Here is a 27,366-nt window from a genome sequence, read left to right on the forward strand (position 1 = left end):
ACATTATTGGAAGTGGTAAGGACTTTGGACACTTTGAAGTAAGATTGAATGCATTTTGCATTATAAGATGGTTATAAGCCTATAAGGACCAGAGGTAGAGAAGATAATAGTTTAAAAGTGATATTTGGGTGTCAAATTTGGCAAAGGGTGAACTTGTGCTGGTTAACTTTGATGGCTGACTTTACAGGATTTAGGATCAGCTTGGAGAGAAGCTTGGGGGTGGGGGTTGGGGGGGTGGTTGCATTTCCTGATAGTGTTAACTAAGGTAGGAAAAAGGCACATCCTGAATGTGAGCAGCACTATTCAACAGGGTTGTCCTTGATTGAGGAGAAGCATGAGAACAAGTCATCATTTCTCAGCCCTGTGTCAGCAGATGCAACAAGATCACTCCCCTCATCTCTGTTACCAAGAGTTTCCTTCCATTATAGACTACAGCCTCAAACCATAGCTGAAATAAAGATTGCCTTTTTTATGTTGCTTTTGCTGTCAGGCATTTTATCACAGAGAGCAACAAGAACACTAGGAAAGATAAGTGAAGTGATCTTGAGACAACTCAAAGAATGAGGAGTGGTGAGTTCTGCTGATGTGTCACTGTGATAGTTTAAGCAGCAAGATGTTTGATTTCCTGGGGAGAGTGGCTTTAAGCATGTTTCTGTGATTACTAATGGGTATCTTCATTTAATATCTATCACATTTAGTAAAATATCTCCTTTGCCATGATACAACAGCACTCACTGTACCGTGGCTCTACCTTGAACACAAAACCTTCATTCCATTAGCCTAAGTTCCACTAGTGAAATAGGATATAGGGACCTAGTAAACAGAATCACAGAATCAGAATGTGTGAGACTTATGTACATGAACCTTCATGTGGATTTATGTGGATTGCTTTAAAGTTAGTCAAGACCAATCTCATGGATGCATCACAAGACACTGAGTGATGGCAAAAATCCATGGAGGAGTATGGAAAAATTAGAATTAAGAACTGATGTTAAAATACTGATGTTGAAACTACATGGATTGTTAGTCACAGTTATGTCTGCCTTAGACTGTTCCTTCACGGCATGGCAGCCTGAGCCAAGAATAGATTACAGAAGAATCCAAATATTGCTAGTTGACATGGAGACATGCCATCTCTGTGCAATGATGGGTTGCTTCATTCCCAGGCTGCCTCTAGAGGTGACTCTCATTTCTGGGCAACCCTTATAGGGAGCAGGGTATGGATCAGTGGTACAAAGGTCTGATTTCCAAGATTTCTTAATAATATATCTTATCCTATATTAAAATATATCAATATTTTCATACTAATTCCATATCAAAATGATAATGGTTTATGTAGGTGAGTTGAATAAAGTGTAGTGTTAAAACTGACTTCTCTTGTCTCTAACTTGGACTATCTCAAAGCCAACCTATGGCTTGCAGCTTATCTTTAAGGGGAAGCACTGGACTGAGAGATATTTCGAAAGAATAAGAAATATAAATCTGAACATGAGAACGTAGAAGTTAGGAGGCCATGTCACATCTCTGAGAGTGAACTAAGAGCACCTGACCAGCAGAGAGTGTGGAGTGGGCCTGGTTCTTATGCTTGAAATGTTGCAGTTCTCCATTGAATATTCCTACACTTATTGCCAGTTTTAAGAAATACTGAAAGCATTCCTAGAAAACTTCAGAATATAATATTCTTTTAAAAACTAAATTTATCTGTCAAAACAGCTTTAATCTTAATTCTTTCAATTTTTTTGAAGTTATTGAATTTTGAAGTTACATCATTTTCCTGTTCCCTTTCTTCCACTCAGCCCTCCCATATATTCATCCTTGCTCTTTCAAATTTCTAGCCTCTTTTTCATTAGTTATTGTTAAACACATATTTGTACAGATATATTCCTATGTATGTAAATACCATCTGCTCTGTATATTGTTACTTGTATGTCTTCAAGGCTGTACACTTGGTATTGGATAACCAATTGGCATTGGTCTTCTGGGGAAGACCGTTTCTCCCTCTCTCTATAGCCCTTTTTCCTAGTTCTTTGTGTAGTCCTGGGGTCTCTTGAGCTTTCCCCATGCATATTAGCATGTTTATTTCCTCATCTTTGTTTAGCTCATAATGAGGCAGTCACATTAAAAAAACATTAATAGGTGTAGTTCCTGGCATTTCTAGCAGATGCAATCTCACAATAATATTCTGCCATAGCTGTAATCAGTTAACATTGAAAAGCAACTGCCTCACAGTTGTAATGTTTGGTTGGTCAGTCACAGCACCCAACAACTTCCTGAACTCTCCAGGAGGCTAACATTGAACGCTGCCTGACATTTGCTACTTTTCCACATGTGTCTCTCCTTCTTGAAGTATACTTAGGAGGAGAACAAAATATAATAGCCAGACAACTTTGAGAAATGTGAGATTTAACTGTCATGGAGGGGAAAATTTATTTCCAGCCAACATCAGGCTAATGTATTTCCTTCCTTTAGAAAAATTTCTCATAACAGCCGAACAGTGTACCTGGGATGACTAACCAGATGCCATTTCCCCCCAGGCATGCAGCTGCCCTATTGAATGAGATTTCAGAAGGATGACATACAGCCATCTCTTTTTTCTGGTGGCTGACCTTTCACAATCTTGATCGTGTCCTTTGAGGTGTGACAGTTTTCAACACAGTGGCACTCGCTTTGTCTATTTTTTCCTTTGTTATTTCTACTTCTGGCTCCCCAGCTAAGTCACCATCAGCTAACCTACAGTCACAAAATCCACATTTGTTATCTTCCAAAGGGTGCTTAGCTTGGCGTTGGTGTGCAGCTTTGTTCTATGGCACATACATACGCCAGCATCTCAATGGTGTTGGTGGAAAAGGCCATCATCCTTCCCCACTGATTTATCCAAAGTACCCACTGGTACTTTTGTCAAACATTAACCATCACATCAATGTACTTTCTAAACTTCAGGACTCTCACTTCCACCCTGTGATTTATACATGTATCTCTCCGACAATATCGGTGAACTGACTTGGTTATTGTAGTCGCTGAGTATGCTTGAAATCACATGCATGAAGCCATATACAAATGTTCTTCAACAAAGAATAGTTTGGTCCTTTGGGCATTTTTGCAGCTTTCTTCACTTCCCAGTCACTTCAAGCAGACTCACGACTGCATATGAGCGGGCTTTGAGGATTCGCATTCAGCTTAAATTCTGTGGAGGTATAACCAGTGCTGTTGCACAAATCAGTGGCTGACTTATTTTGATTGCTGAGTAGTCCAGCGTAAGCACCTAAGAGCAACTTCCTCAGCAATTCCTGCTCTGACAGGCAGAGGGTGTTTCCCCAGTGTACTGACAGGCAGGAGGGATCAGTTACAGCAGGACAAGATGCGGTACACCTGTAGTGCCAGCACTGAGAAGCCGAGGATGTCTGGGAATCACGGGTCTGTCTTCAGGAAAGGAAATCAATAGTGTTCTCAATATCTCTATGTAGGTCTTCATGAATTTCTATAGATAGGTCTTTATGAATATCCATATATAGTTCTTCATGATTATATGATTATACACGTTGTTTCTCAGGGGTCAATGTCTAACTCTCTACTATCTAGTTCTTCTAATATAGTTCTAGTTTTGAAAGGAACTCTTAAATTGATATCTATATTCTTCCATTTTATATTCCCATCCACAGACTGTACAGTGTTTTTTGTCTTCTTACCACTGCTCTGTATTTTAGCCATTCCAATCATTTGAAGTGATAGCTCTACCTGATTTTAACTCACATTTACTAACCCTCAATGATTTGTAACTTCTTCATGTGCTTATTTTCCCATTGTATATCACCTTTGGTCAAATAACTTTTTATTTTTAAATTTTAATGAAAATACATTAAATTAATGACTCAGTGAATAAAGGAATTCATGTAAAGAAAGGATACACACTTGTTGTTTCCTTCTATATTGATGACACACACATATACAAACACACACGCACACACACACATACACACAAACACACACACACACACACAAGTCCAATATTTCTTATGATGATTACACTTAAAATTTTGTACCTTAGGACACTGAGAAAGCAATATCCAATAATAAAATACCTTTCTGTACATATGGGTGTTCCCCAGGTTGCTGCATCCACATAGTCCTGTCTAGTAACTCTGGACAACAGCAGCATCCAAAGAAACCAACTTACCCTATGATCACTAAGGGTGCAAAATGGGCACTAGAGTGCTATATTTATGAGCTATGGTGCTCAGTATGTTAGTGGCAATCAACATATCAGTGAGTTAGGTGTCTTTCAGCTAACAATACGTACATCTGGACATATTTTTTTTCTTTAAGTGTTCAATTTTATTTTATTAGGTATTTTCTTCATTTACATTTCCAGTGCTATCTCAAAAGTCCCCCATAAACCCCTCCCCCACCCCCCTAAGCACCCACTCCCAGTTCTTGGCCCTGGAGTTCCCCTGTACTGAGGCATAAAAAGTTTGCAAGACCAAGGGGCCTCTCTTTCCACTGATGGCCGACTAGGCCATCTTCTGATACATATACAGCTAGAGACACGAGCTCTGGGGTACTGGTTAGTTTATATTGTTATTCCACCTATAGGGTTGCAGATCCCTTTAGCTCCTTGGGTACTTTCTCTAGCTCCTCCATTGGGGGCCCTGTGATCCATCCAATAGCTGACTGTGAGCATCCACTTATGAGTTTGCTAGGCCCCTGCATAGTCTCACAAGAGACAGCTATATCTGGGTCCTTTCAGCAAAATCTTGATAGTGTATGCAATAGTGTCAGCGTTTGGAGGCTGATTATGGGATGGATTCCCAGGTATGGCAGTATCTAGATGGTCCATCCTTTCGTCTCAGCTCCAAACTTTGTCTCTGTAACTCCTCCCATGGGTGTTTTGTTCCCAAATCTAAGAGGGGACAAAGTGTTCACACTTTGGTCTTCGTTCTTCTTGAGTTTCATGTGTTTCGAAAATTGTATCTTATAGCTTGGGTATTCTAAGTTTCTGGGCTAACATCCACTTATCAGTGAGTATATATTATGTGAGTTTTTTTGTGATTGGGTTACCTCACTCAGGATGATGCCCTCCAGGTCAATCCATTTGCCTAGGAATTTCATAAATTCATTCTTTTTAATAGCTGAATAGTACTCCATTGTGTAAATGTACCACATTTTCTGTATCCATTCCTCTGTTGAGGGACATCTGGGTTCTTTCCAGCTTCTGGCTATTATAAATAAGTCTGCTATGAACATAGTGGAGCATGTGTCCTTCTTACCGATTGGAACATCTTCTGGATATATGCCCAGGAGAGGTATTGCGGGATCCTCCAGTAGTACTATGTCCAATTTTCTGAGGAACCGCCTGATTTCCAGAGTGGTTGTACAAGTTTGCAATCCAACCAACAATGGAGATGTGTTCCTCTTTCTCCACATCCTTATCAGCATCTGCTGTCACCTGAATTTTTGATCTTTGCCATTCTGACTGGTGTGAGGTGGAATCTCAGGGTTGTTTTGATTTGCATTTCCCTGATGATTAAGGATGCTGAACATTTTTTTCAGGTGCTTCTCAGCTATTTGGTATTCCTCAGGTGAGAATTCTTTGATTAGCTCTGAGCTCCATTTTTTAATGGGGTTATTTGATTTTTTGGAGTCCACCTCCTTGAGTTCTTTATATATATTGGATATTAATCCCCTATCTGATTTGGGATAGGTAAAGATCCTTTCCCAATCTGTTGGTGGCCTTTTTGTCTTATTGACAGTGTCTTTTGCCTTACAGAAGCTTTGCAATTTTATGAGGTTCCATTTGTCGATTCTTGATCTTATAGCACAAGCCATTGCTGTTCTATTCAGGAATTTTTCCCCTGTGCCCATATCTTCGAGGCTTTTCCCCACTTTCTCCTCTATAAGTTTCACTGTCTCTGGTTTTATTTGGAGTTCCTTGATCCACTTAGATTTGACCTTAGTACAAGGAGATAGGAAGAACACCCACACATTGAAGTTGTGACACATCAGCTCTACCAGCACTTCAAAAGCCAACAATTTCTGGAAATTAAACCACTAGAGAAATTATAGTCATGTATTCTGATCAATCAACCAAGCAAGGAAGAAGACTTTTCTCACAATGCTGATATTTAACTAAGAGAAAACCAATAAGGAAATAAACTATTTTCAAAGTAGTTGTAGGGAAAGAATTAAAATAGTAATTTCTACATATTTTGTTCAACTTAATTGCTTTTCTATAAAGAGATTATAGGGGCTGTAGTAATATCTCAGTGGTTAAGAGCAAATATTGACCTTGCAGAAGACTCAAGTTCAATGCTCAGGACCTGAAAGATGTGGGTCAGCTCTAGGGGGACATGACACCCTCTGACCTCCCTCATGGGTACCAGGTTCTCTGATGGTTTGCAGATAAACATGCAACCAGAATACTTATACGTTGTTTTAAAAATGTTTTGAACATTTACTATCTATATTAATATATAATAATACATCTCCCTCTATATGTCTCATTGTTACTCATCCTTTACATTCACTGTAACCATCCTTCACAATTGTTCTACACTAGACACACAATTAACTATGTCTTGTCTCACAACATAAGAGTCTGATTCCTGGTACTTTATTCTAATTATCAACTAGTGTCAGAAGAGATATAGATAGATAGATAGATAGATTCTTTTTACAGACTAAAATTATTTTACTTCTATAAGCTGTTTTCTCTCTGGAAATAGAGCAAATGTCAAGCATAGATAATCCTTCTCTGGAATGGAAGCTGTAAATAATTTTGTAAAATAGTTAACCAGGTTTTGAAAACAACACTGTGTAAGGGAAACTGACAGAGGAAGAAGCAGGAATGTTAATGGGATGTCCAACCTAGGGCATTTGGGCCCTGTCATCTGTGCTGGCTTCCTCAGAGAGCCCAAGGATTCCACTCAGGCAAGAAACAAGACCAGGAGCAAGGCCAGACTCTGGCAGAAGATAGGATTCCAGAGGCAAAGCCTTCAGCTGGAGCTCTCTTGAAGGACTCTCTGAATGGGAACTCCTATTCGTCCTTGCCTGAGAAGGAATGTAAGAGTAAAAGTGCTTTTCTAACTTAGGAATGTATACTCTGTAGCCTGAAATTTAAAAAATGTATAGACTTAAGTTCACACCATATGTGTAACCCATCTCCTCAGGCTTAAACTTTAAAGTGGTAGAAAAATGAGCTACTAACTAATGTGCCAACATGTGTGACTCACAACAACATCCTGCTGAGTAAAAGAGACCAGACACTAAATTAGGAAATTCTGGACCAGTCACCTAGCCTGTAGTGATACAAGGCAGCTCAATAATTACCATTGACTAGGGATGGGAATCACTTGAAAAAATATGAAGATGGGTGCAAAAGTAGTTCAGTTCAATGCTTACTTAGAAAGCATAAGGCCTCAATAAAAGTCATGAAGAAATTCTTAGAAGAGTTCCTAGGAAACATTAATTCAAATTAGCAAATGACTCAGCAACTAATTGTACAAATGTGTCTCACAGAGATGAATATTTTTGAAAAATTTTCAAGATAGAAGCCATTAAAAACTCAGTAAAGAAATGCAAAATTGAGTAGGAGATTAGTTAGAAAAGCCTGGTAGCATTTACAGCATGCCGACATGTTGGAAAGAACAGCAGAAGCAGCTGGCCAGTGATAAATATGGCCTGTACAGATCACTCAGAATCATGCCATGTGTCTATAGATGCCCAAGCAACTCACAAGAGTGCAGGAGAGTTGGGCATTCTCTGACTTTTCAATACAGAGAACAAGTTCCCAAAGGGATCTCTGTGTAAGTTTACTACACCAGAGAAATGCACCTTCAAGTGCTGGGCACTAGCCATTTGTGCCATCAACAAACACTGCTAGTTATTATCTGATCTTTACATGAAATAATTTTTTAACTAAGTCTAGGAGGTCAGTGAAATTCCGTGCTGAATCTTGGATTCCTCTGAACTTATATCCAATTCTAAAGTGTGTCTGTCCCCTGATTCCACAGTCTGTCTGACTGAGACACTCTCAGATTTGCCAGGAATGCTCTATATTCAGTTTTAAAGAAAGGCAATAAAGCTTTGTAAATGTTTGTGAGTCATGTATACATATATAAGCACTTGTAATTACTACATTTAAAATAAACCACAATAAATTCAATAGGCGCATTTCCATATTGACCTTTACTCAGAAGCGCTGTAAGTTAGCAGACACATCTGATAATTGGTGTTTCCGTGTGGATATGCTCCTGCACTTAGTGTTTGGAGTCCCCTAAACCAATCACCATCTGTTCTAGGAGAAATACAAGTACATTCAAAGCTAAGATCTTACCTTCTTCGTTAAAAGCCAAATCTTTAAATATTAAATCTAAAACCATGTGGCAAACATTTCTAAAACAGGCGTAATTCGTTCGTATTGGTCTCCTTGTGGAGTGAACTTACCGTTAACCTCTGAAACCTGTCAGTGTAGTCACCAGTAACAGTATCACCCTCTCCTTTATCAAAGTTACAAAAAGAAAAACCCCACATACAAAACGGAAAACAAAATAAAACGACATGTTATTTTGTAATGTTCTGTGTAATGAAGTCTAGAGTAAAAGTCTCCTGATAGCCTAAGATGTACCTGTTACTGTTTTTCTCAGGTTGTTTAGTAATAGTGCCCCCAACAATAGGGCTGTACACCAGAAAGCAGAGCCAGTCCAGCAGACCCATCCCAGGTGCAGATCCCCTGTGTACTCACAGCTAGAGAAGGTCAAGGGGCAGGCATGCGCATCCATAGGGAAGTTATGCAGTTGCAGCTGGCACTCTGCATTGATAGTGAGCCTGCAAAAGAGACCAGGATCATTTGAGATCAGCAACAGCATAACCCAGGCCTCCAAGGTAGGTGAGCCATCACACAGCAGGCTTGGGGGACAGTAATGCTAGGACAGTGTTGTCTCATGCCGGAACACAATGTTGCCCTCACTTTGCTTCACTCAGTAGGGCCCTTTGGTTATTTTCTTTTTTCCAAAGAATTTAGGACTTTATTTTTGAAAATTTTTATTGCATTATTTTATTTTTTTTTTTACATTCCAAAACTTCCTGGTCGCCCCCGCCCCAGGTCTCTTCCCCATCCCCCCACCCCCTCCTCTTAGAGAGTGCTCCCCCACCAGCTGGCATACTCCCACCTCATCCCCACCAGCATCCCTTTTTCCTGGGGAATCAAGTTTTCACAGGATTAATCTCATCCACTCCTACTAAGCAGTCCTCTGCTCCACATGTGCTGGGGGCCATGGACCAGCCAATGTGAGCTCCTGGGAGCAAGGGGTTCAGTTTAGTTGATACTGTTCTTCTTATGGGAGGATGCAATCCCCCTCAGCTCCTTTAATCCTTTCCCTAACTCTTCTATATGGGTCCCTGACCTCAATCCAATGGTTGGCTGTAAGTATCTGTGTTTGTCTCAGTCAGCTTCTGGTAGACCCTGTCAGAGGACAGGTATGTCAGGATCCTGTCTGCAAGCACAATAAGACATTAGTGATAGTCTCAGGGTTTGGTGTGCTCACATGGGATATGATATTCTGATTTGTTTGTAACTGTAGATAGTAGAGGAAATTCTAGTAAAACTCCAACAATGCCTAGAAACACAAGCCAACACAAGTGGAGAAAAAACAGTGGCTGCTGTTGTTTTCCAAGTCACTGGTTCAATTTGTAATAAGAACCTTCCCCTTCTGCTTGAAACTAGTATATTGGTCCACACATGTATTAAGCCAATCCCATCTATTTCTATGACATTTCTTTCTTGGGCACCTCTTGCCATTGCCCCAGGCAGGTGGCAGCTGTACTATATGAACACATTTTATGTTCCCTGTGTGACAACATTCTTATAATCTAAGACCAGCCAGGCTCAGTAGTGTTTTGCTCAGGACCAGCCAGGCTCAGTAGTGTTTTGCTCGGGACCAGCCAGGCTCAGTAGTGTTTTGCTCGGGACCTGTCTTGCTCAGGACCAGCCAGGCTCAGTATTGTTTTGCTCAGGACCAGCCAGGCTCAGTATTGTTTTGCTCAGGATCAGCCAGGCTCAGTAGTGTTTTGCTCAGGACCAGCCAGGCTTAATACTGTTTTGCTCAGGAATCAGCTTCTTTTCTGAGCCTCCTTCCTAGCCCTTTATGATTGATGAGAAGCCTGTTAAATTTTCGTCTTTCTCAGCCCATTACATCACCAAACTTCCCTGCTGTGGCTCTTTATTGTTCTTCCTGTTGGTCCCTGTTTGGAAATTTACTTCCCTTGTACTTTGATATTGCCTCCATATTTTGATGTTGGTATGTGTCTACTGGTGCTATGGAAACTTTAGTGCTAGGAATCACAATTTCTCCTCAGTGCTATGATGCCTCATAATTAAAATCTCTATAATGAATATGGAATGAAGGAGAACTTTAGAAGCTACAAAGAAGGCCTAAGGGAGCTTGGGAAAGCAGTATGTGTCAAAGGAATCTGGTCTCCCATAACCTATTGTCAATCTGAAAGGTCTTTGAGCCTTGGAAAAGAGACAGACAGGTACATAGGCCTGAAACCTGTAACAGGGTAAGTGAACTGATCACCTTTGTCCTGGTCCCTTTGCCTTCTTTTTAGGAAGCAGACCTTTCATGTGTGGTTCTGAGTTCAAAGGAGAGATCTTTTTGAGGTCCCTCTTTCCTTAGCTCCTATGACCTAACTTGCAGAAGAGTCATGTTTGTCTAGATAAAGGGATTAATCTCTTTTGAAGTCAAGGTCCCAGGAAGTCCACATAGACATTCAAAAAGGAGTGGGAGAGAGCAGTCTGGAGAGAACATCTGCACAGCAGGGAGTTCCTATCTTGGGTTTTACTGTAGGCCTTGGTGTCCCATGAAAGGATTTTGGATCCCTGAACCAAGGAAGATGAATATTTGAGACAGAAAGGTTCCTTGTTTTTCATAAGTCCAGCCTTGAGTGGATCTATTCCCCTTTGTGTGTGTTTCCTGGGTTGTTGGTATAGCAGCAGGAAATATTACCTTAGATTTTATAATAGGCATTTTAAAGAACCAAGAGAGATATATGACATTTTACCTTAATGTGTAAAGGATTTTCCCATCATTCCAGATTCTGAGGAGCTGGTTGGGTGTGGTGATCCAGTGAGCCTCCGCTGTTTTAGAATTTCGAAAGATGGTGTCTGGAATCCATATCAAGCCCACCATGTTGCTGTTCAGAGTTAGTATTTTCATTGTGCTGTTGAATCGAAGGCGACTGTCTGTCCAGGTTTGAGCAAAAAATATATCAATTTGGTATTCCTGAAATAGAGAAAAGATACTTTCCCTTAATCTATAATCAATCTGAAAAGGTGCCCTGGAACCTGAAACATATGAGATGTTAACAGGGTAGGTGAATCAATGACCTTTGTTCCGCTCCTGATTTCTTTCCTTCTTGTAGGAAGGCATCCCTTTTACAGAGGCTTCTGAGCTTTAAGGAGAGTGAATTTTAATATGCTTGCTGTCTTTGTCAAAAGTTTAGTTTTCCTTCATGTTCTCACTCCCTCACTTCTTCCTTTGTAACTGATACACCATGTACCTTAATATAGTCACATCCCCCAAACACTAATCGATATCAGCAAAGTGTGTGATGAAATCATTGATGCATCCTTTTATCAAACTTAAACTGCAGTAAGAATACAGCCTGGTGACAGTTGAGGAGAGAGCAGCGGACACTGCAGAGCATGATGCAGAGCCTATGCAAATCTAAGCTGTGACAAGGAGTACAATAACTCAGAGCCAATGTACTACACAATGAGGAAAATAATGTCCCCTTCCTAAATGTGTAAAGAATAAATGAAAGGACGAAATGGAAACCTGAATGCTGAGCAGAGAGAAGGGGTAATTTATTTCTACTAGCTCATAAAACAACACATTATTCAACAGTCTTCCCAAATAACACACCTGGAACAAGAAGGAAAAAAGAAGAGGAAGAGGAGAAGGAGAAGGAGGAGGAGGAGGAGAAGGAGAAGGAGAAGGAGAAGGAGAAGGAGAAGGAGAAGGAGAAGGAGGAAGAAAGAGGAGGAAAAGGAAGAGGAAGAGAACGATATAAAAGAAAAGGAGGAGGAAGAAGAGGAGGGAAGGAGGAGAAGGAAGAGAAAGAAATAAAGCTCACAAAACTGTAGTGAAAAGCCACAGAAGGCTTGTGTGTGGTGGTGGTGGTGGGGTGGTTAGGTCATACAGGCAAAGACGCACTGTTGGAGATGTTGTTTCAGGGTTACAGGCCCAATATGACTTAGCTGTGATGATCAGTGATGGGACAAGGCTGAAAGCACCACAGAACTCCAGGTATTGTCTCTACCTGCTCTGTCTCAGAGGATGCTTTCCAACCACACTGTGAAGAATCACCACAGGTCTAGGGTTGATCTCAAAAGCTTGATATCTTTCACATTTTACATTATGTATTAGATATTATAATTTTGGTGCTTTTACAGAAAATGAACTCAGTAGCTCTTGGTGAACCAGGTAATTCTCCTTTTGATTGAGCTTCCAGGTAAAGGCCTCTGTGGTTCACCTAGTGTTTTGTTAACTAATGTTTTCCTTACCACTGCTTTATTACATTGGCCTTGTAGCCCTTAGAGAAGCAGCACTTACAAGCATGAAAAGTTGTAGTCATCTGAGAGTTTGTTTTCTAGTCAAATAAGACAGCTCTTAAGTAAAAAAAAAGAATATAGTGTGTTTTAGGATCACAATAACACACACACAGGAGGGGAGAATAGAGGGGGAGGGAGAGGATAAAAGAGAGAGACAGACAGACAGACAGACAGACAGACACACACACACACACACACACACACACGCATGCACACACACACACAGAGACAGAGAGAAAGATATTCTGCCAATAACCAGCTTTGGCAGCTACGGGGTGGTTAAATTGAGGCAGGAAGCTGATGGGATGGTCAGTGCTTAAAGCCACTAATGAGGGTTGGTCCAGATACTGATGTAGGCTGATGCCCATAGCAGCCAGTGATTACATAAATTACTCAGCAGATTTTTCTCTGAGGGAGTAAGGCTTAATTTACTGGGGTTGGTACTCCTGTGGCCAATGAAAAACTGAACTGTTTTAAGGCTGGTGAGAAAGAAAAAAGAAAGAGAGAAAAAAATAATATATACACATACACACTGAGTGGATGAAGCAAAAGTCAGACTTCAATAACTTCATACATAAAAATACGGGCATACATACATACATACATATACACATACATACATTCATGCAGACATCCAGACAGACATCCAGACATCCACATATTGCATGGTTAGAGCAAAGCTCTATCAAGAAGGCTGTAAGCATTTCAAACTTACACATATGTGCAAATACAAATATGCATATATAAACACATACCTGGTGGGTGAATGGAGCAAAGTTCCAACAACCAGACTCTAAGCATTTCATACATACACGTATACACACAACTGGTGGATGGAGAAAACTCCAACACACACCTGGACAAGCTTTACACATGTATATACATATGGATTTGATAGATGGAAAAATGTTCTGACACAGTCTCATACAAACTTTAGACGTATACATACATATATATAGTTGATGGGTGGAAGGAACAATGTTCCAACAACTTTATTCTTTCTCTCATGGCATATATATCCTATCAAAATCTTTCAAATAGAATAAAATTACAATGTAATTACATTTTAGTTTTCCTTTAGTAAATGACTATGAAGAAACAGTATGTTCCCCAATACCTTTACAAGAAATATCATTATGTAGTACAGGCAAAGAAATCAAATTATTCCCAAGAAACCTACAATCATTTGTAGCTGAGCAACTTGTTATAGATTGACAAAGTGTAAGCAAGCAAGATAGTCTTAGCCAGTTTCTCTTACTGGCACCAGTAATTTGTGATTACAACTAAACTAATAATTTTTTATTATCTAATTTAAAAGGTAATCTTATAAGGATCTTGAAAGAATCACAAACCTATACTTTTATATAAAAATCAATCATGTCTCCTTTAAATCCTCATAATGCATATCTACTCAACTGCAATTCTTATTAAATCATATCAGGAATCTGAGGGCAAAAACGGGTATAAGAAAGCAATCATCATCAGTTCAGCCTCAGTCATATCAGCCAGTGCTGCCATTGTTCTTGTTCCCTGACCATAAAAAGTCCCTCGTTTATCTACCAAGAGTGCGCCTTTCTGAACTTCAAATTCTTCCCCAAGATAGTCTACATCAGTGCCAGTAAGAAAAGCATCTTAGCTAGCTTCATTAACAATTTTATTTTTCCAAATGCTTTCTAAGGGTGATGGTCATAGCTGACAACCTTACATTTCTAAGGTCTTCCCTCAGGTGGCGATTGAGTCATTAATCTGCTCCGACCGCAATGCTTGAAAGAGATCAAGCATTGTTATTGTGAGTTCCAGTGATACTTCCCAGTGAATGGCTGGAAGCCTCATTAGTGTTTTCATACAATTCTTAAATTAAGAGGGAATTGAGAAAGAAAGGAGAACTTCATAGCAGCTTGAAGTCCTCAAGATATGTAGATCTTGGGCTATGCCTCAACTGAGGTGCGCACATCATGGTTGTGCTAACCAGTGGGCCACATTCCATGAGTTTTAAAGCCTTTGTCATTCCTCCTATATGATCCTTGGAAATATTCTGTTCAGGGAAAACTGAAAGCTTCTATATATTCACAAAAATGTTTATGTTTTGAAAATTTTCATTTGAGGGCCTTGTGTCTGGAGCATAATTAGGATTAGCCTTGAAGTCTTGAAGGGAGAGGACCCATCATGGCATTCATGAGTTTTCAAGAAGATGGGCTGCTTAAATGGCTCAGCAGGAAAAGTTCTTGATATGCAAGCCTGAAGATTTAAGATCAATCTCAAGTAACCCATAGTAAAAGGAGAAAATGCACTCCTCAAAGTTATCTTTCGACTGCCACAGATACACTGTGTCCCATGAGGGCCCACATTCATGCACACACACACACACACACACACACACACACAGAGAGAGAGAGAGAGAGAGAGAGAGAGAGAGAGAGAGAGAGAGAGAGAGAGAGAGTGGGGAGTGGGGGAGAGAGGGAAGGAGGGAGAGGAAGAGAAGGGAGAAGGAATATAATAATAGAAAATTATTATATATGTATATATGTATATAAATGTGTATCTTTGTTGAGTAACATAATTGGTAATTAAGAGAACAGAGACAGAAGGCAGCAGGCTCTGCCTCACCATGTGGTACCTTCTCTGTACTGTGTCAAAACTCAACAGTAAGACAGCATGCACTTGGGCATCCAGATTCCAGAAATATGGCCTGAATGAACTTCTGTTACCTATACCTAATACATTTTGTGTTATGTCTGCTTAGAAACATGCACCAGGACAGAGTACTGTCCAGGCCTTCTTTCAGAAAAGGGGGAGTTAAGAGCAAAGAACCTGACTTTTATGTGAGCATTTGAGCAGCTATGGGGAGAAAGTTGATCAGGAAACTCACCCAGAAGACTCAATTCAATGTGATCTTACAATCTATCAGAGACTTTGTGATATCTCAGCAAACAGAAGGTCATTCTAAAATGTCTCTGACTCTCCCATACATCTTCCAAACATTCTCTTATGGATTAATGTTTGATGCTTCCAAAATGCATGTTTGTTGATCCTAAACTCAGAAGTACACAAGGCAGAACATGAGATGTAAGTAACTCAAAAAGTATGTGTGTTGGTGTGTTATTCCTTTTAAATATTCTCTCATGTCCTGAATGACACAAAAACAAGGTTCAAAAAATGAGACTAAAAAAATGGATTGCTGCATATAGAATTCAAATAAATCCACACATATCACCCAACACCAAATTCAACTCCAAATGTATCAAAGACATCAGAATAAGGTCAGATCCATTGAATCTGATGAAGGACGGGGTGGTGAATAGTCTTAAACTCATTGGCACAGGAAAAGAATTTCTGAACAGAACACCAATAACACAGAGACTAAGAACAGCAATTAATAAATGGGGCCTCACCTGGTATGGTGGCTCATGCCATTAATCCAGGTACTTGAAAGACAAAGGCAGGCAAATCTCTGAGTTCAAGACAAACTTGGTCTACAAACTGTTCTAGGACAGTTATGGTTACACAAAAAATCCCTGTCTCATAAACCAGATGAAACAAAACTAACAAAGCAAGCAAAGAACTCATATAAATGGAACCTCATAAAATGGAAAATCTTCATCATAAAAAACATTGTCATTCTGACAAAGTGGCAGACTATAAAATAGAAAAAGAGTTTTGCCAATTAGACATCTTGTACAGGGTTAATATCCAAAATATGTATAAAACTAGACAAGGTGACATCAAGAAAAAGAAATAACACAACTTAAACTTGGGTTCAGATTTAAACAAAGAAATCTCAAACAGGAAACTCAAATGACTGAGAAATACTTAAAGAAATGTTCAACATCCTTAGTCATCAGGAAAATGCAAATCAAAACTACTCTGAGCCAGGTGGTGGTAGTGCATGCCTTTAATCCCAGCACTTGGGAGGCAGAGGCAGGCAGATTTCTGAGTTCGAGGCAAGCCTGGTCTACAAAGTGAGTTCCAGGACAGCCAGGGCTATACAGAGGAACTCTCTCTCAGGGGAAAAAAAAAGAAAAAAGAAAACCTACTCTGAGATTTCATTTTACATTGGTTAGAAGGGCCAAGATCAATAAAACAAATGAGCAAGAGATGTGGGTGAAGGAAAGCACTCATCATTTGTTGGTAGGAGTGCAAATGTGTACTGCCACTATGGAAATCAATGTTCCTCGGGAAGCTGGGAAACAATTTATTTCAAGGTCCATCTGTAATACTCTTGGGCATATAGCCAAAGGATTCTTCACCGTATTACAGAGACACTTGATCAACCATATTCATTGATGCTGTATTCATAATAGCCTGAAGTTAAAAACAACCTAGATGATTGTCAGTGGATGAATAGATAAAGAAAATGTGGTGTATTTATGCAATGGGATATTATTCAACAGTTAAAAAATAAAGTCATGAAATTCATAAGTAAATTAATGAAGCTAGAAAAAATATTCTGAATGAGGTAACTCAGATACAGATAGACAAATATGGTATATACTCACATATATTGTGATGCTAGCAATTAAGCCATTGATAAGCAAACTACAATTCATATAACCTCAGAGGTTGTGTATAGAATAAGGGACTAAGATGGAGGTGGGAAAAATAGAATCAGTAGTTCACAAACTTCTTAGGGCTTCGATCCCTTAATACATTTCATCATTCTGTGGTGAACATGATGAAAATAAAATTATTTTTGTTCTTACTTCATAACTATAATTTAGCCAACTTTACACCACATAAATATCTGTTTTCTAGTGGTCTTAGCTGACCCCTGTGAAAGGACTGCTTGACCCATAAAGAAGTCATGACCCACAGGTTGAGAACCATTTGAAGCGCTAGTTATGGATGGATTGGAGATTGTATGAAATGGAAGGATCAAATGTGGAAATGGAGGGAACACAGAATTGAGGAAGGGAATATATGGGAAAATAGCTAAAACTAAGGGCCATGTCAGTGGTCATATGTAAACATAATACAGTAGAAGCTTTCTAAAATATATACATATAAAAATGCAAACTAAATGAAATCACCAAATAACAGAGAAGACAGAGTCCCAACTGAACATTTCTCATCACAAGAAATGAAGCTTCTAGTACCAGGAAGGGGATAACATCTGACTGTGTTCCCAGCCAAAGGAGTCCAATGGGAAGTCTCAAACAACCCAGATGATGGAAATTGGTTCTCTCCACAAACTGATGGTGTGGCTCTATAGTTGAAGACAACACTTACACAATTTGTGGAGCACATAGAAGTCAAGCTGGTGCCTACCTAGGGTCTTCATCGCTACTAATTATTGTTCCTGGTACTGAAAGGAGGAAAGTAAACACCAATATATCTATGAAATCTTCAATCTACATTGGTGGCCTGCCTGTACACTGATACACTAGTGGCACAAAGCTTGTGGGAGTAGCCAACCAATACTTGATTTGAGTTGAAGCCCACCCTAGGAGATGAAATACATATCTAATACTATTTGGGTGGCCAAGACCCTGAGACAAAATAGGTCATGAACGTAGGGTAAAAACAAATACTACTCTTCTGCTAAAAGACCATAGGAATAAAATGCCTCCTAATGACATTTTGCTACACACATAGATTCATACTTTGCTCATCAGAGATGTTTATGGGAACAAATATAGAGACCTTCAGGCAAACAATATGCAGAGAGTGAGAGACCTTAGAACACTCAGCCCTAAACAATACATCTTCATCAAACCCATTCCCTCAGAGTTCAAAGAACCCTGAGGAAGAGGAGGCAGAGAGAATGCAAGATCTGGAGGGGATGGAGGACAGCAAAGAATCAAGGCCTTCTCTACACAGGGATGGTGCTCCTATGAACTCAGAGTCCATGGCAGCATGCACAGTTTGCAACATATGTCATCCTAGAGCTGAAAGAAAAGTGGAAACAAGCTCCCACCCCTAATACAAAGCTTATCTCCAGTTGATAAATTCACCAAATGAAAAATTAATTTTCTCCAAATGAGTCTCACTGGAGAAACAAACCACTCTTTAGGGTAGGCTCCAAGCTCAGCAGTAGGTGGCCAGCAAGAAATAAAATTAATAGCATCATGTCTTTGTCTCATAATGTTGAATCAGAGCAATTATTTTTATTTATCTTACAGGTCCTTTGCAGGTATATTATGGCTTCTGATTTGTTCTTTTTATTGATTCCCATTTGTGTGAATATGTTTGTCTCTGCATCAAGATGCATTTCTTGAGCTTTCTAAAAATTTTTCCAGTTTGTTGTTTTTTCCTATTCCAATTCATTTTTATTTTATTTTATTTTATTTTATTTTATTTTATTTTATTTTATTTATTCCTTAGATGCCTGTTTGGTCTCTAATGAGAGACAGAAACGGATGGAATCGGGTGGAAAGGGAGGGGTGGAGGAACTGGGAAAAGTAGGGGGAGGGGTACTGTAACCAGAATATTATATGGAAAAAACACCTTTTATATTAGAAAAACAATAAAAAATTGACTGACATGGGGCTCATAAATGTGGGAGTAAAAACTAGGAGCTTGGTGACGAGGGTGGGTTTAAGCACTTCTGTGACAAGGTGGAATGAATGCCTAATGAGCGTGTAGGTCTTTGAGCAGATGTAGGAAAGGTTAATCAGCACATATTGAGTGCTGTGGCTGTGCTTAGACACTTATCATGGGAAAAGAATTAGCTCAGAACGGAATCTGGGAATTGGAAAGCACTTGTGAAAAGAGAAAAGAGAGAGCTAGCACAGAGCCATGCCTGGCAGACAGCAGCAACAACCCTGACTTCATCAGGACAGGATCATCTAGATCTACCCCTGCTGAGCATCCAGAGCCCAAGCATGAGTTACATACAGATAGCACATGCACCTCTGAACCCCACCCCCAGTTGCCTCAGAGGCCCTCTGAGATATCTCAAGGAAAGGAGATTTAAGTGCAGTGTGATTCCTCTACTGAGAGAAGGCACAGCCATGGTTCCTGTGGAGTCAGCCCTCTTTATTTGAAGCTCCTAATCTAGAAATCTGACTGAGCATGATGTAAAGAAAATATTGAGCCTGTACCAAACATATACAGAGTTTTCTGTCACTGTTCCCTAGATGATAAAACATAACTACCTAGGCAGCATCTGCAACACATTGGTATTATGAGTCACTCAGACGTGGTTAAAAAGTACATGGGAGGACTGCATAGGCTGTATGCAAGTGTTAGAGAATTTTACACTAGGGACAAGTAGCTGTGGACTTGGGTATGTAAAGAGGTTGTTTATATATAATTATATATGTACTGAGGGGAGGCTATGTATAACTTTCAATGAAAAAAAGTGAAAAATGAAGGGTCCTGGAGAGGCAACAGCAAGCACATACATGCCATCTCGGTGCCATATGGAGGAAGAACCTGTCACCATGGCTGGACATGGGTAGAATTAGCTCTACCTATACATTCTCATCCAGGCAGACAGCAGCCTGGAAACAATGCTTCAGATTCTGAAGGAAGATGACCGTCCACTCTCCAAATTGCAATAATCAAATGAGTTAGTGAAGAAAAACAAAACCCAACAATGAAGTCAAGGGTGTGGGAGGAAATAACACTCAAGAGTGCTACTCAAAAGCAGAATTGTCAGGCACCCAGGAAACCTGGTGATACAGTCCCACCAGAACCCCCCCAGAGGAATCTCATGAGTGTGACAGTGGTTGGACTGATGCTCTGGCCATTTCCATTTTAGTGTGCATACTGTGAGGAGGGCAAAGCTTAGGTAATACTTCTTGGTTTACAAGTCAAGTGTGAACTTGATTCATGCAGCTGTTCTTGTAGAGGACTGGCTCCAGCACATCTTACACAGAAAACCCTGCAGGTGTTCATCTTGTCCACAACCCAGCAAAGTGCAAGAAGAATCTGTGCTCTTTCTCCCATGGATTCATCAACAGATAACTCAGAACACCAAATATAATGTAAGCATTGCACTAGAATAACTGTCTTCTGAAAGGCTTCATCTAGCAGTGGATGGAGGCAGAGACCCACAGCCAAACATCAGGCAGAGCAAGAGGAGTATTGTGGAAGAGTGGAGGATAGAATTGATCAAGCCAGAGGGGTCAATGACACCATAAAAATACTTCAGAGTCACCTAACCTTGGCCCATCGCAGCTCATAGAGACTGGACCACAAACCATGGAACATGCAGAGAGTGGACCTAAGCCCTGTATACATTGTAGCAAATGTGTAGCTTGATCTTTATGTGCAACCCTTAACAATAGAGTGGGGGATGTCTTAGTCTTTTCTCTCCCATTTGATCCCCTTCCTCCATTAGGACTGTATGGTTGGGCTCAGTGGGAGATGTGCCTAGTCCTGCTGGGACTAGATGTCCCAGGGTGAGGTGGTACCCAAGTAGGGGCTTCCCTTTCTCCTCAGACAAGGGGAGGGGGATGATGTGGGAGGAGAGATTTGCAAGTGTGAGACTAGGAAGAGAGAAAGGAGAGGGTCTGTGGTCAGGATATAAAGCGAATAAAGAATAATTATTAAAAGGAGCTTATATTGTATTGTTTAGGAAATAATAACAAGAAGGAAACCAGTATAACTTTTGTCCAGATGCATGTACCACAGGAGCCAAGAGGATCATTGAACAGCCAATGAGCCCTGGAGACCACTGTGAAAGTGAAGTAGTCATCACAGTGTGGGTGGTCTACATAATACTACATTCTATCGAACTCAGCATGGTACTTAGCACACAGCAAATTCAAATACTGCCTTTTGGAACTATATGTGATTCTTATAAAAATGTATTTGCTCTGCAGTTGGTTGAAGATGAAGATAGATTGGCTATAGATACAGAGAATCAAATGAAGATATAACCTTGATCTTTGTCATGGAAGGAGCAGAGCTTTTGTTTTTCTTCCCTTGAAGAATAGAGGCACCTATTTTCTTTGACAGAAATGGAACACCCACCAGTTGGATATACAACACAGTGCTCACTGGACTGTTGCCAAGCTATACAGCTCTCCTCCTTCAATCAAATGGTGGACCTGCTTCTTCTGAGGTATGGACATGGTTTCTTCACTTATCTTCAGTTGAGATATGAGAGTGTTAGGTATGGCGTTTTGTTTGGGGGTGAGTACTTGAAGAGCTTTCTTGAACTCCCTCATGAACCTGCACAGATATAAGTTCTACAGACACAAGCTAAACACAGTGTGAGCAATGTTTCCCAGATGGTTCATGAGAAAGGTAAATTCAGCCTGCTTTCCTGACACACAAGGTAGAAGCAGGCCCATCAGATGGGAAGTTCACAAACACAGGAGGGCTTCATTGAGCATGCGACTTAGTGGGAACTCCTAAACATGGTGTGCAGTAGCCCAAGTTGATAGCACTTGTCAAGATCACACCGAGGAGAATAGGCAACAATTGCAAAGCATCTGTGGGTCTTTGAGTGAGATCAGTTCCCATGGGCTCATATATTTGTGTACTTAGTCCCCCGTCAATGGACTGTTGGGGAAGAATTAGGAGGTGGTGTGGGTACACACTCTGCCTTGCTGCTGGGCATAGTCATTGGGGATGCCTGGGGATTGGGGACTCAGACACACTCTACCTTACCAAGTTTCCTGGCAAGGTCCACTGTTTCACAGCATGGGGCCTTGTGGAAATAGATGAGGCCTTTTTGGAAGAGGTCACTAGGGTTTTTGAAACCTCAAAGCCTACATCAGGTCCTTCCTCTCTCCTCCCTCCCCTCCTTCTCTCCCCCTGCTGTCTACAAATCAGGATATAGCTGTCAGCTTCTTCTCCAGAACAATTTTTGCCTGTCTCCATGCTTCCTGCATGATGCTGATAGATTAACCATCTGAAACTATAACCAAACACCCAATTAACTGTTTCCTCGTATATAAGAGTTGATAGAGCAGCAATGAAGACCATAGTCCTCCAGAACAGACTGGATGAAGCAAGCACTCTGTCTATCCAGATGACAGGATCTTGTGTGACCTATTGTTTGTGAATAAATGGTTCTACTGAATAAAGAACATACTCAAAATGCTCATATTTGATATGAGTAGCCAGAGGGGGCATATATAGCTACATATAACTGTTAACTCCTTTTATTTAACATTGGGTTGTTTTATTTTATTTTATTTTATTTTATTTTATTTTATTTTATTTTATTTTATTTAAGGGGTAAGAAAACACTGGAAACGTCTCCCAAGGAAGGCTAGAGTCCCTGATAGGCCATCTCTGTCAGCATGGCCAGTATTCATGCCAGCAGCACAGGCTAGGTTTAATGATTCTCAGAATTGCTCTGGGAACCAGCTGCTCACATGGCAACTGTGTGTGTCAGCAGAGAGGGATAGCTCTGTGCAGTCTTTACGCACTATCAAGGAGCAAGTAAGTTCCAACTTGACTTTGATAGTCCTTCCAGAAATGGTGTCCACCTTCTGCTCAAAGCCCACTGAGGATACACATGGAGAGGAATTCTGCATTTGTTCACCTGTGTTCATCTATTTGTTTACACATTAGAGTAGGAGAACTAAATTTGAAGAATTACACCAAAGTTCCTTCCTATGTCAAAGTTATTTTGAACTCTGGTAGTCCAATTAACCACCCCCCAACCCCCCATGCCATAGCGGAAATTTTGTTCTATTGTAATAGACAGAGCAGCCAAGGGCCCTACTCAGGAAGTTATTTCCTTGGTTCCTGCTACCTATCCCCATAGTACTCTATATCCAGCTCCCCCTTTTTTGACAGTTTAAAGTGAAGGTTTGAAACTGCATAGCAAGGGAGAAAGTGCTGCCAATTGCTGTTTTGGTGATTGATGTATTCTAGACAGGGAGGCTGGTTTTTGTTTGTTTGAGACAGAAATAGTAATAACCCTCCCATAAAAGGCCTAGAACATTAATTCTTATGCACTCACACAGCCACTGAGCCCCCAATTGGAAAAATCTTTCTGGGCATGACAGAGAGGAAGTAAATACTATCTGAAGCTAGAACTTCGCAGCATGTGCAAAGGAACACACAACAGAAGCATCTTCTTCCACCATGCTTACCAACAACCCACATTGGTGTCTCCTAACTTGCTCAGCCTTAGTTTAGTTATCTGGAAAACAGGGGCACTGGCTCAGACTAAACTCCAACCACCCTTCAACTATAAGCATCTGTACTAGCCTAGACTTAGCTTGCAACTGTATACACTGAATTCCGATTTCATTCTTCTGTGTCTTGCTTTCATAAGTTCATGGTGGGTATCTTCATGTGGTCCATCTTCTGCTCCTTAGAGGAGCTTTGGTAAGTGTGAATTCTGTGTGGCATATTCATGAACTATTCATGAGGCAGAGGCTGAAGAGGAGGAAGCTAATCCAAACTTCACACTAGTTTCCTGGAGCAGAGAGCCCAGTGTTCTCTTGTGGTAAGGGCTGCTCTCCATTCTGAAGTTTTGCCAGCTAAGAGGGTGTAGGGCTGAGCAGTGCACATGTTTTATTGTGTCTACATTTGACTAAGTGTTGGTGCAACACTCCCACCCACAGAGAAATGTTTTTCTTTCTCTCATAAACTTTCTTTTTAATGGCATTAATCATCCCTCTTTTCCTCAGAGGAAAAAGCACTCTTGTAATTTCTTTCTAAAAATAAACAGGATTTTACACAATTCATAATTGGCAATGAAGGTATCATGTGGGAAATTCTACTAAATTTAACAGGTGAGATTGCTCAGAACCCTCCCTGTGTAAACACCTCTGTGTTGGTGGAGGTTCTGAGCTTATCTTTGTGTTAGTAATTAAAGGGCTTAATGATGCCAAAATAAACTGGGAGTCCTACACCATGTGGAGCATTTTGACAAAACAGAAGAAAAATCATGCTCCTTAATAATATCCATCTGTAACTCCTGAAAGATTCATAAATCACTTCCTCCCAGATTTTTCCCTTCTCTGAGAAAAAGAGAGACCTGTGGTTGCTAGGCATACTCACTAATCTGGACTTCCAGCAAAGTCTCTCTCCCACTGCAGTTGCCTCCCATTGGCACTGTGCTTAGCACAGTAAGGTAAATACCTGGGCAAAAGAAGCTGCTGGGGCCAGAGTAAAACTCAGGAATCAGCCCAGCCCAGCAGCACCGTCTCAGCAAAAGCGGTGGATGAAGGAAAGGAAGACAAGAATAGGAGAAAGAGAAGTGAGGAAGGCATAATAGAAGAGAGATTAAAAGCCGCTGTCAAATTTTCTTCATAAAGTTGTAGGGGACTAATATCCAATATATACAAAGAGCTCAAGAAGCTGGACCCCAGAAAATCAAATAACCACATTAAAAAATGGGGCTCAGAGCTAAACAAAGAATTCTCATCTGAGGAATACCGAATGGCTAAGAAGCACCTGAAAAAATGTTCAGCATCCTTAATCATCAGGGAAATGCAAATCAAAACAACCCTGAGATTCCACCTCACACCAGTCAGAATGGCTAAGATCAAAAACTCAGGTGATAATGAAACTCCAAAGTTTCTGCAAGGCAAAAGACACCGTCAATAAGACAAAAAGACCACCAACAGATTGGGAAAAGATCTTTACCTATCCTAAATCAGATAGGGGACTAATATCCAACATATATAAAGAACTCAAGAAGGTGGACTTCAGAAAATCAAATAACCCCATTTAAAAATGGGGCTCAGAACTGAACAAAGAATTCTCACCTGAGGAATACCGAATGGCAGAGAAGCACTTGAAAAAATGTTCAACATCCTTAATCATCAGGGAAATGCAAATCAAAACAACCCTGAGATTCCACCTCACACCAGTCAGAATGGCTAAGATCAAAAATTCAGGTGACAGCAGATGCTGGTGTGGATGTGGAGAAAGAGAAACACTACTCCATTGTTGGTGGGATTGCAGGCTTGTACAACCACTCTGGAAATCAGTCTGGCAGTTCCTCAGAAAATTGGACATAGTACTACTGGAGGATCCAGCAATACCTCTCCTGGGCATATATCCAGAAGATGTTCCAATCGGTAAGAAGGACACTTGTTCCACTATGTTCATAGCAGCCTTATTTATAATAGCCAGAAGCTGGAAAGAATCCAGATGCCCCTCAACAGAGGAATGGATACAGAAAATGTGGAACATTTACACAATGGAGTACTACTCAGCTATTAAAAAGAATGAATTTATGAAATTTCTAGGCAAATGGATGGACCTGGAGGGCATCATCCTGAGTGAGATAACCCAATCACAAAAGAACTCACACAATATGTACTCACTGATAAGTGAATATTAGCTAAGAAACTTAGAATACCCAAGATACAAAATACAATCTGCAAAACACATGAAACTCAGTAAGAACGAAGACCAAAATGTGGACACTTTGCCCCTTCTCAGAATTGGGAACAAAACACCCATGGAAGGAGTTACAGAGACAAGTTTGGAGCTGAGACGAAAGGATGGACCATCTAGAGACTGCCATACCTGGTGATCCAACCCATAATCAGCCTCCAAATGCTGACACCATAGCATACACTAGCAAGATTTTGCTGGAAGGACCCAGATATACCTGTGCCTTGTGAGGCTATGCCGGGGCCTAGCAAACACAGAAGTGGATGCTCACAGTCAGCTACTGGATGGATCACAGGGCTCCCAATGGAGGAGCTAGAGAAAGTACCCAAGGAGCTAAAGGGATCTGCAACCCTATAGGTGGAACAACAATATGAACTAACAAGTACCCCCCTCCCCCTCCAGAGCTCGTGTTTCTAGCTGCATATTTATCAGAAGATGGCTTAGTTGGCCATCATTGGAAAGAGAGGCCCATTGGTCTTGCAAACTTTATATGCCTCAGTACAGGGGAATGCCAGGGCCAAGAAGTGGGAGTGGGGGTTGGGGAGGGGAGTGGGGAAGAGGGTATGGGGAGACTTTTGGGATAGCATTGGAAATGTAAATGAAGAAAATACCTAATATATATATTTCTTTAAAAGCAAAAAAAAAAAAAAAAAAGTAATCACAGACACCTGCCCGTCAAATATGGTTGCCATCACTAATCTGAAAATGTGTGGATAAAATTAGATAAAGCCCTTCTATTTCTTCTTATCATGGGTGGAAAATAACTGACATTGACTTTCAGTGTTATTTCTTCAAATCTTCCATGGCCTGAGTTTCAGCATCACTCTTCAGGGGCTGCAGTCTTCTTTTCATATCACACAGATGCGCGTGTGTCTGTGTGATCTTTGATCCGTGTGTGTGTGTGTGTGTGTCCTTAGCTACAGTTTCATCACAGTTTCCCTGGCTCCTCTAATCCTAAAAATGCACCATCTGGTTCATCACCATTTACCATACTACACAATGTGCTAAACTTCAGAAACCACAGACAGTAACTGAAGAGAGGGTGGGGTCACTGGGGACAAATTGCATCAGTCATATACAAGACATGCAGGCCAGAAAGACAGATAAATGCTTTGTGGATGAAGGGCAGCCAAACACATTCCAACTCCCTCAAACCTCCAAAGAGAAAAATGAAAGGGGTGGGTCTATAAACAGGCCTAATGAGGATGGGGAAGAATCAAATAGGCTCTAGAGAATTCTCCCAGAGTAGTGGGGGCAAAGCTGTCATGTAATGAAGTGCCTGTAAGAGTGTCTGACAGAGGAGTCTGTCAGTGCATGGAGAATTCTGTCAAAGTGAAGAGGACTCTGCCAAAGTGGGAAGGACCCTGCCAGCATGGGAAGACACTATTTACAGTAGGAAGGATCCAGTTAGAGTGGGAAGGACCCTGTCAGAATGCACAGGGCTGCATAAGAATGGGGAGGACATTGTCAGTGTGAGTATATTCCTGTCAGAATGA

At 40.6% G+C, this 27,366-nt stretch overlaps 1 protein-coding gene across 2 annotated transcripts in view; it reads right to left on the minus strand.

The window, feature by feature from the left end:
- The window catches only part of Gabrg3 (gamma-aminobutyric acid (GABA) A receptor, subunit gamma 3), a 670,753-nt gene that overhangs the window by 257,425 nt on the left and 385,962 nt on the right, over positions 1 to 27,366 (minus strand). For both annotated transcript variants that reach the window (NM_008074.3, XM_017321978.2), the window contains exons 4-5: positions 11,056 to 11,276; positions 8,738 to 8,820 (exon numbers count right to left, since the gene is read on the minus strand). In NM_008074.3, coding sequence (NP_032100.2) covers positions 8,738 to 8,820; positions 11,056 to 11,276 — 304 coding nt within the window. The remainder of the gene's footprint in view (positions 1 to 8,737; positions 8,821 to 11,055; positions 11,277 to 27,366) is intronic.

The sequence above is a fragment of the Mus musculus genome, chromosome 7, assembly GCF_000001635.26.
Source record: "Mus musculus strain C57BL/6J chromosome 7, GRCm38.p6 C57BL/6J".
In the NCBI taxonomy this organism is placed as follows: Eukaryota; Metazoa; Chordata; class Mammalia; order Rodentia; family Muridae; genus Mus; species Mus musculus.